The sequence below is a fragment of the Poecilia latipinna genome, unplaced genomic scaffold (assembly GCF_001443285.1).
Source record: "Poecilia latipinna isolate Pla-1442-1.1 unplaced genomic scaffold, P_latipinna-1.0 Scaffold322, whole genome shotgun sequence".
Lineage (NCBI taxonomy): Eukaryota > Metazoa > Chordata > Actinopteri > Cyprinodontiformes > Poeciliidae > Poecilia > Poecilia latipinna.
The window spans coordinates 95,200-105,413 of NW_015112938.1; the positions used below are offsets into that span (position 1 = coordinate 95,200).

The 10,214-nt window shown below is 39.9% G+C and overlaps 1 protein-coding gene across 8 annotated transcripts in view; it reads left to right on the forward strand.

Moving 5' to 3' along the window:
* acaca (acetyl-CoA carboxylase alpha) overlaps window positions 1-10,214 on the forward strand; it is a 44,485-nt gene that overhangs the window by 29,357 nt on the left and 4,914 nt on the right. For all 8 annotated transcript variants that reach the window (XM_015035047.1, XM_015035048.1, XM_015035049.1 and 5 more), the window contains 9 exons: window positions 2,820-2,963; window positions 3,045-3,165; window positions 4,041-4,137; window positions 4,231-4,327; window positions 4,784-4,919; window positions 4,999-5,176; window positions 5,582-5,694; window positions 7,217-7,371; window positions 8,128-8,298. In XM_015035047.1, coding sequence (XP_014890533.1) covers window positions 2,820-2,963; window positions 3,045-3,165; window positions 4,041-4,137; window positions 4,231-4,327; window positions 4,784-4,919; window positions 4,999-5,176; window positions 5,582-5,694; window positions 7,217-7,371; window positions 8,128-8,298 — 1,212 coding nt within the window. The remainder of the gene's footprint in view (window positions 1-2,819; window positions 2,964-3,044; window positions 3,166-4,040; window positions 4,138-4,230; window positions 4,328-4,783; window positions 4,920-4,998; window positions 5,177-5,581; window positions 5,695-7,216; window positions 7,372-8,127; window positions 8,299-10,214) is intronic.

A 10,214-nucleotide genomic window follows, 5' to 3' on the forward strand; every position in this document is an offset into this window, starting at 1 on the left:
AAGCGGAATAATTGAAAGCGAACCATGAAGCTGTATTTGCATAGAAATAGAGTGACATGCCAGAGGCTGCAGTGCAGGACACCCATATCATTTGTTTTTAATCAAAATGAAAAGTTTTGCTGATGCAGATTGTTTTTCTGCACACAATTGATGTGTGTGTGCGTGTGTGTGTCTGTATGCTTCATTGCCTCCTGCTGTCTTGCTTTCCATTCTCTGTCCTTGTCAGTGCATTAGGATGACTCCATTTCAAATTATATGACACGCTGCAACATGGTAAACCATGCAAATGGCCAAATGATGGCATACAAATATTCCTGGAAGCTCAGTTATTAGATCGCCCTGCTGTTTATCTCCATTTGTGGGAGCAGTGATTGTTATTTAAAAATATTTGCAGTCTAGATGCTGTATATCTGTATTCAGCGCTGTAAAATAGTATTTTCCTTTTCTTTTTTTTTTGTCACATTTACAGACGAGAATAACTTGAATATGACTGACAGTTTCCAAATGAAGATCTCATTTACTGCTTATAAAAAGTTCTACCTGAAACCTAATAACTTGGGTTGCCATCGGTGACAGCATCTAGCGTTTTTGGTAAACGACGATGAGTATTTTTGCGTCACTGGGGAGAAATTGGAGTGCACTTATTTTTTATTCTGCACATCAGGCGGTCGGGCACGGATTGGGAAATTCAGCCATTAAATTTAGTCACGATTTGTTCACTATTTAGGAAGATTAGAAATGTTCCTTTGAAAAAACAAATAATTTGAAAGTTGCTGTTCGGGTTTACTCAGGTTATCTATGTCAACTGATATTAGGGCCGCAACTAACGAGTAATTGATTTTTCTGTTGTTTTTTCCGGAGATTAATCGGATAAAAGATTGGCACATTCTGCAGATTGTTAATTTAACCACCATTTTTTATACAACATTAGAAATACATTAAAATAAATAAATAACTAATTCAATCCCCTTTTTAAATAAGAAAATAAACATTTTGTTGCCTATTGCAAAAATAAAGCATTAAATCAGTAAATGCTTGGTTATTTGTTGGAAAGGACTCATCTGAAGCTAAAACTAATACTTCCAAGATCAACATGTGAAAAGCTCAACCTGTTCTGCTTAACTTAACATCATTAATCATTTCATATTTGGATGACAAAAAGTGCCTAATGTGAGTTGTTCTTTTTCTTTCTTTGTTTTTTTAACTACAGAATTTGAGCCAATTAAAGTTAGAGCTATTCCACTTGAGGATTTCTAAGTAGAACATATTTATGGAAGCAGTTTATTTACTAATTTCAATCCAAAATGTAAATATTTTTTGAACAGTTTTGCCTTAATTACTGCTCTGAGTATGTTAATGCTTGTATGTTAACAAGCGTTAACATACTCCAGTTAACACTTAACTGGAGTATATAGTATATATATATAAAACATAGTATATATAGAGTTGACAGTCATTTCAATAATCGACTCATCACGATTATTCCAATTAATTGTTCCATCCTTATCTGAAGATAAAATACATTTCATAATCTGCAACATTTAAGTGCAACAAAAAAACAAACCTGAATAAATCTGTAAGGGCAAAGTAGTCTTTTTTTTAATGAAACTGTATATTTAGTATTTAATTTCCATTCAGTTTTGATGAAAGTGAGGAATCTCTTCCAGCTAATCCGTCATGTGGATTCTTGGCTATTAGCTGAAACGTAATAGGGAGCAGCAGGCGGCCACCCGCAGATCATCATTTCATTAGCTGCTAGAAAACGCTCCGATTTTCATGGGGAGTGGATAGTAACTACTACCACAAATACCCCAGTGAGCTGTTGCTACCAGTTGGCCTCTAGTTTTTCTCCTCCCAGTCGTCCCGCTCTGTCCCTCATCCAATATCTCCTCCTCCTCTTCTTCCTCTCTCCGCCACGGAATCTTAATGAAGCAGGCGATGGCCAGAGGCTCAGAGGTTTTGTGTATGTCAAGGTGACTGTAATGTTTCTTGGGGCTGCCGCCTCTCCTGACAGCTTTAGGAGAGTGCCCCAGATTTGTAGCCAGATACATAACCATTAATGGTAATAAAGAAAGTAAATGATGGCTGAAAAGGTGAGAGCTGAGGGTAGGGATTGAGCTCCAGTCTTGATTTTTATGGGAGCATGTCAGCGCCCAGCCACCTGTTCTGAGCTGCTTATGAAAATAGGGTGGGCTGACAGGGGAGACTTTATGGCTTCACCTGAGTGACGTGGAGAGAGAAAAGAAGTTCGAAGCTTCTAACTTACAGATGGTTACATCTGGACGATTCACAACTTACCAACAAAAACCATGCAAAAGACCAAAATTAGTTTTTCATCATCTCTGAAAATCCTGGGGTAAGATGAGGCAGTATCTGTTTCTGAGACCACTGGCCTGTTCCTGCTATGATGCTGTGCTCTCCGGCTGGTTATCGCCTCTATTGACAAAGATGCTGTTCCTTGGAATGTCTTCATCTGTGTCAGATCTCATTAAACTCAGCTGAAAATACCTTCAGCTGTCAATGTTGGATATTTCTTTGACTCAGTTTGAGAGCTTTTGGAAGAGGTTATCAGGATTATGAAGTAATCATTACTTCATAATCTTTTGTAATGCAGTTTAAGAGTTTAAACTCCTTTAAAGTTTATACTTTTATATTAATATTTATATTGTTCACCCTGTGAGCGATTTAAACCGGAAACAAGTTCCTTATTTGTGTAAACTTCTTGGCCAGTAAATTTCTTTCTGATTGCAATTCTGGGATTGAACCGATTAAAATGTTGTATTTTCCTTCTTAAATTCGACAATCATTTGTGTTTTCAGGTGCTAGGCAGAGAGGTGTACACCTCCAACAACCAACTGGGTGGAATTCAGATCATGCACAACAACGGTGTGACCCACAGTACTGTCTGCGATGACTTTGAGGGAGTCTTTAACTTGTTGCAGTGGTTGTCCTACATGCCCAAGGTAATCTTATTCTTGTCGACTTTCACACGTATGAAATTCAAGAGCTGTTTTCTGTACACTTATAATGTATATGTTCCTTAGTGTAAATCCAATCCAGTACCCATCATCAGTGCAAAGGATCCCATAGATCGTCTGGTGGAGTTTGTGCCGACCAAGACACCTTATGATCCTCGCTGGATGCTGGCAGGACGTCCTAGTCAAAGTAAGTCCCTTATGTCTCTGAAATAAAAAAAAAATGGACATCCTATAGACATCTCCCACAACTTTGCAGTTGTGGGAAACCTTGCAGATAAATGCCAATCTTACTAAAGAAAGTAAATATTTCAGACAAAACTTAGAAGATATATTTGAGTCCATATCACCCAGCCCGTTTTTCCTCATCCTGTTTATGTTTCAGTGGAAATCATGCTCTGTTACATGTGAGGCTTAGAATTTGGTAGTATTTACTCTTCTGGCTTCTAAACTGTGATGATAAATATAATTTATCAATTTGATGTAGCTCCTCTAATTACTAACCCTGCTTTATCTGCAGCTGATAAAAAGTTGCAGTCTGATTGTCTGCGTCTTTTGAAGCAAACATACAGATTCATCATTTCAGACCAAGAGTTAAAGGTTGGAACAATTCATTAGATATAGAAGGGCTATTAAGTAAATAAAGTATTAGAGGCAAGGTCATCAGCAGAATATGTGTAGTACATCTTACTCTGCAGGTTAAACAGTGGTGTAATTACAGAGGATTTGAGATACAGTGTGGGAACTCTGTCAACTTCTCTGTTAGCGAGGAGTGGCGAGGCCTAATTGAATGGTAACCTCAAAGGCCGGGCATGTTCCTCAGACTGTGCAAGCAGAAAAACCGCTGAGCTGGGCTGCTTCTACAGTCATCCATCATGGCCGCCGCTAAGCACACAGAAGGAACAAAATGAGGCGAGACAGAATCCAGAAACAAGTTGAGGAAGGAGAAGGAGAAGGGATAATCATGTAGCGATTGATTTGGCTGCTTTTGGGGCACCATTCACTTGAGGTCTGATAAAGCTTTGTGCTTTGTCTTGACGCTCTTACCTCCTTCTCTTTGTGAAGATCCAAAGGGTTCCTGGCAGAGTGGATTCTTTGACCAAGGCTCCTTCATGGAGATCATGCAGCCCTGGGCTCAGAGTGTGGTGGTGGGCAGAGCCAGGTATATTCAACACCCACAGAAACATTAGCTTTGTGAAATGTTTTGGGAGTTTCTTTGTGACTGTTTTCCTATTTTTTTTTTTTTTTTATCCAGGTTGGGAGGGATACCTACTGGTGTTGTTGCTGTGGAAACCAGGACAGTGGAGCTGTCAATCCCAGCTGATCCAGCCAATTTGGACTCAGAGGCTAAGGTAAGATTCACTCTGAGTGAAAAGGTGCAGTGCCTCACCAGATGTTTCCATCCTTCCTTTGTCACCTTCCTTTCTTTCTTCCTTGTCACCTTTCTGGCTTCATCCTTCATTCATCTCCTTTATGATTTTCTTCTTCCTTGCTTGTTCCCTTACATCTTCCTATCTGCCTTTATTTTACTGTCTGGCTTTTTTTTTTGTCTTTTTCTATTTTTTCTTCTGTTTGTGTTTTGCTCTCATTCTCTTTCCCTGTCTTTCCTTCTCTGTTTTTTTTTCTCCCATCATTCTTTCTTTACTTGTCTGCTTCCTGTTTTCTTCCTTGTGAAAATGTCTGGAATCTTTACATAAAATATGTGCAGTGGAAAAGCTCAAAGGATACGAATACCTTGGCTGGACACTGTGTATTAGTATTAGGATACTAATTGTATCCTGAAAACTATCCTGTTTTTCTATGTGTAGATCATCCAGCAGGCGGGACAGGTGTGGTTTCCAGATTCTGCTTTTAAAACAGCTCAAGCCATCAAGGATCTGAACCGAGAGGGTTTACCTCTCATTGTGTTTTCCAACTGGAGAGGCTTTTCTGGGGGAATGAAAGGTATTTCTCCTCCTTGGTCATCTGCCACTATGAGTAAGGGCAAACTTTCTGTAATCTAACTTGAAACCATTCTTCCCAGACATGTACGACCAGGTGTTGAAGTTTGGAGCCTACATTGTGGACGGACTGAGGGAGTACAAGCAGCCTGTTCTAGTTTACATCCCCCCTCAGGCGGAGCTGAGAGGAGGCTCCTGGGTGGTCATAGACCCCACCATCAACCCCCGTCACATGGAGATGTATGCCGACAAGGACAGCAGGTAAGTTCTTAAAGCTGAGAAATATAAATTATTGACGGGGTTGCAAAAACATTCATCCCTTTTTAACTCTTTCACGTTTTGGAATTTTACAGGACAATCAAATATCACCGGACTTAATGGGATTTAATGTGATAGACAAATGGGGAGAGGACGCTTTTCTTCCTTATGCTTAAAAACTCTCTTTAAATGGATGGCGTAAAAATACCAACCCAATCTTTATAGCTTAATTATTTAAAATCTTGAAAACTGCACAAAAGGTTCTATTGATTAAACAATCATCTTCTACTTTATGTTGGTCTATCACATGAAATCGCAACATAATCTACTGACGTTTGTGGTTGAAGTGGAACTAAATTGGATTGAAATGGATCTCAATTATTAACTTTTATCGTGTCTCTTTTTCAGAGGCGGCGTGTTGGAGCCTGAAGGAACAGTGGAGATCAAGTTCAGAAAGAAGGACCTGGTGAAAACCATGAGGAGAGTAGATCCAGTCTACATGGGCTTGGCCGAGAGGCTTGGTGAGCCCTGCCATCTTTACACCTGATGCTTTTTCACTTGTAGCCCTCTTTTCACTTCACTGAGTTGGTCGTACATCAAGTGGGACCATGTGGTGCTTTCCCCCACCCTGCTTTATTTTTGGTGTTGATTGTGTCATCTTCGCTGCTGTCCCCCGGGAGACGTGTCAATCACAGCCCACTCGGATCAATCACCAGCTCCCCGGTGCAGGCTATCGATTTTGGTTTGCTCTGATGCTGCGCTGGTTTGGCGCTTTAAGCAAAACATGATGGAATAAAGGTGGGCTTCTGGAGGGCTGGAGAGCTTACAGATTGGAATTGACAGAAATCAGCAAGGGGTTTGGGAGAGGGGGAGGGAGTGGGAGCTCCAAAACAAAATGCTGTTGATTCTTTAGCTTCATTCACATGGGGAACTTGAATTGATGGTAACGGGATAAGGAGATGAGGAAAATGAATACACACTGGGAGTTCTTTTTGATTGTAGGATTTTTGTGTTTTAGACTCGAGCTTCACCTTTATTGGCTTTGGCAACAATGATTTATGCAGCGTTTATCAGCCACATTAAAGGATATTAGTGTTAATGAGTCAGTCTAAAAGTTATCAAGAATCTATTTGACTCTAATATGTCAAGAAAATGGATATTCTGATGGTCTAATTCTAATTTTTATGGTCTAATTTAATCTATATTGGTTTATTAAAAGAGGCAAGCAAAACAAAGTCCAGAGTTTCAAAGCTACTTTGATAATCCAGCAGCCTTTGGTATTTGTTAAAAGTGGTGAAGAACTTTTTTTTTTTTTGTCTCAAACCAAACATCTCAGTTTTCCAGGTTTTCATACTCAAGAAGATTGAAAAAAGTCCCTTTTGTTTCTAACAGAATTTAGAAATGTTAACTATGAGCTTGAGCTTCGAAGAAAAGCGGTAAAGACGTTCAGCAAAGGAACGAGGGCGAGAGTCGAAGTCGGGACGGTCAAACAGGGTTTTCTTCTGAGTGCAACAATGCAGAGTCCCAAATGCGACTAAAAACATGAGCAAAGAAAGTCAGAATTTCACTTTAACACCACAGCAGTTGGAGCGAGCGTCCTGCATACTGAGACTATACACACTGCTTTACACTAACCCTTGGTGGCAGAGAGGCTTTTAGGTCAAAATGGGTAATGGAGTTAATCTACATTATGTAATATTTAAACATTTTAGGGTAATCAGATGCTTTAATGTTGACAGCCCTATATATAATGAATGGCTATTCATGGAATTCTTTTAAAGCATCTGAGATCAAATTTGTGCTGCTGTTGAATATCAGTGTTGACAAAACTGTTTTTTTTCAGTCTTTTTTATTGCATTAAAATGTTACTAAGCAGTTTAAAAGAACATATATTTAAAAGGAGAAACAAAAACAAAACAAGAATTATGAACTACGATTTAATTTCGTCCATATCCTAAAATCCACACTGACTGGGCAGAAGAGCAAAGACTCTTTGGGTTTTCACCATTTTGCTTAAAATTGTTGTCATTTGGATCCGAACAGGAACTCCGGAGCTGAGCCCCGCTGACCGCAAAGAGCTGGAGACCAAACTGAAGGAGCGAGAGGAGTTCCTGCTGCCCATCTACCATCAGGTGGCTGTGCAGTTCGCCGACCTCCACGACACGCCGGGCCGCATGCAGGAGAAGGGCGTGATCACGGTGAGAGCTCAGACATCCATTTGTTCAGGTGTGGCGTCAGTGGGAGCGTGTAGTAAGTGAATCACCTGAAAAGCCCCCAAGGGCAGCATCGGTCTAGCTGCTGACGCACCTGTCCAGTGAATAATGTTTGGTCTTACCAAGCTGCGCGACTCGTCTTCATAATTATCTTCTGATGACCCTGGTCAATCACCTCACCTAGTATAGAGCAGCCTGAGGCAGGCCTCGGCTCATTCTGCACCTCCACAGTCCCATTCCTCACACACACACACAGACGCACACTCTTTGCTCACATTACCAGAAGGGTGTTTCACAGATGGATGGTTGCCAGTGTTTTATTACACACAGTATTCACCCAAGAAGATTATTATTTGAACTCGACTCCATGTTTACCTTAGTCTGCCTAGAGAAATCTGTGATTGAGTCTTTGACTGACTGTGATCACTCAAATCAGAGCTACGCATTTCTTCCATAAATGTTTAGAAGATTTCCTGCAAGTTTTATATACTACTATATATATATATATAAACATCTAATAAATAACCTCATTTTTAAAATTATTACCTATTAGTCTTCTTATATAGTCCAACAGAAACCTTGGTATATTCCACTTTTCAGACTTTGAGTTTTTCCAAGTCCTCTCTGATGTAAAAAGCAGAACATTTTATGAAACTGTAAACACATGAGACTATCTATAGCATCTAAAAGTCATATTTTGATACTTAAATGCCCTCTTTTTGCCCTTTTTCCCCCACTCAGGATATCCTGGAATGGCAAACTTCCCGTCAGTTCTTCTACTGGCGTCTGAGGCGCCTGCTGCTGGAGGACACAGTGAAGAGGAAAATCCAGGCAGCCAACAGTGAGCTGACAGACGGCCAGATTCAGGCGATGCTGCGGCGCTGGTTTGTGGAGGCAGAGGGGACTGTGAAGGTAAAAGCCGTAGATATGTAAGCCTCAGCTGTTTTTGGAAGTAAAGTATGAAAAAGTCTTTTTTTAGTATTTTATTCTGATTAATAGAGTCAGAATATCAAGAAAAGAACTATTCAAAAAGTACAATATTGCTAGCCTGTGGGGATGGTGTTCTTCAAGTCTTACTCAGCATTTTGTAGATGTTCACTGATAAACTTCAAATGGGATTTTTCATGCACCTTTTTAAAAGCAGGAGTCTGCAGGATTTGGGTCAGTAGAAGAAAAATGGCTAGGACAGGTTTTCCTACCCACCAGTTTTTTAGTTTCATTTTATAAGCTAACTTCTGGATTTTACATACATTTCTCTGTATTAAAATGAAACTTGCAAAACTGTTTGCTAAATTTTCAAGTGATCAAATCAAATTCCCACCATCATGGACATGTTTTTATGCGTTTATAAGAAAACTCTGCTAATTCTGACCATATCGAACGTTTTCTGTATGAGGATTTTTATATGTAAAATTAAACACATTATCTGTGTTTAGTGTTATCTCTCACTTGAAATGAGCCAGTTGTCCAGCATCTGTAGCTCGCTGAGTGAGAGACTCTGCGGTTAAGCCAGCCATCTCACATCCGGGTCAGCCGCAGCAGCAGCCTTAATAGACCTCATGAAGGGAAACATCAGGCGAAATGGGCCGGTGCTTATCACCAAATAATCAGCCGCAACAGATTGGTCAATAAACTAAAACATCCCTCAAAGATCCAGGAACGGCGCTTCCCTCCCGGGCCGGTCTGGGTTTCAGACGAGCAGCTGCTGCTGCTGTGACGGGAGCCAGCTCAGCGGCGGAGATCGCTCAAGAAAAAGGCCTTGTTAGCTCATACGTTACTCCGGTCCCGCCCGCCTGTCTTAAGCCACAATTAATCACGGCCCTGGCACGCGCAGATAGGAGAGCAACACACTGTTTCTTAATTAAAAGCAAACAGATTAAAAATGATTAATAAGGGCATTAAATGTTCTCGTGGACCTCAAGCAGGACTGCTCAGGAGCAGCAAGAGCCTATTAAGGCTCCCCTCCCTCCCCCCAAATCTTTGCTAAGCCCTGCAGCCTGGCTTTGTTTGGGAGCAGAAATAACTGCACTTATGAATGCTAATTTTTTTTTTTTTTTTTTCTGACCAGACCAGTCAACAAGAAATGAAGACTTTACCTTTTTTGCTGTTATTAATATTTATTTGTTCCTTCAGGAGGTGCTATAGTTTTTACTCATTATCTTTATGTATATAAACTGAAATTACCCTTTTCTTATCCTAGTCATCACCTAAGGGGAAAAAAATAAATAAATAAATTAAAAAATGTTGCTGGATTTTATTATATATTTTTTTTTCATTGCTTTTACAAATATCAAGCTGAAACATTTGGCAATTGCAAACAGCCCCCTTTATAGATATTTCCGTACATAAAACTGAATTCCAAATGACCTTATTGGCAAATGAATTCAAACTCTATGTAATTTAATCTTGAACCTGAAACACTGTCCCATTGGGGAAACATGGTAGTGGCAGAATCATGCTGTGAGGAAGCTTTTCTTCAGCTGCTTAAAATTGATGGGAGGCTAGGCCTAGAAACCACGATGGCATGGATTTGAACAAATCATGTTAATTTCTTGCGTGGCCCAGTCAAAGTCCAGCTCTAAATCCCATTGAGAATCTGTCTCAAGACTTGTAATTGAGAAGAAGAAGTAATTGATATTTATTGACGCTCGTTATTGAATCTGACTGTCTTTGAACTATTTTAAAAAGAAAAAAAAATAACATACACTTTGTTCATGTTGACTATTATCAATCTTTTTTTTTTTTTTTTTTTTTTTTTTTTTTTTTGTGGGTTCTCCTGTGACCAGAACTAAAGGGGGGGGGGGCTGGCGGGGGGAGGAGCGGCGATG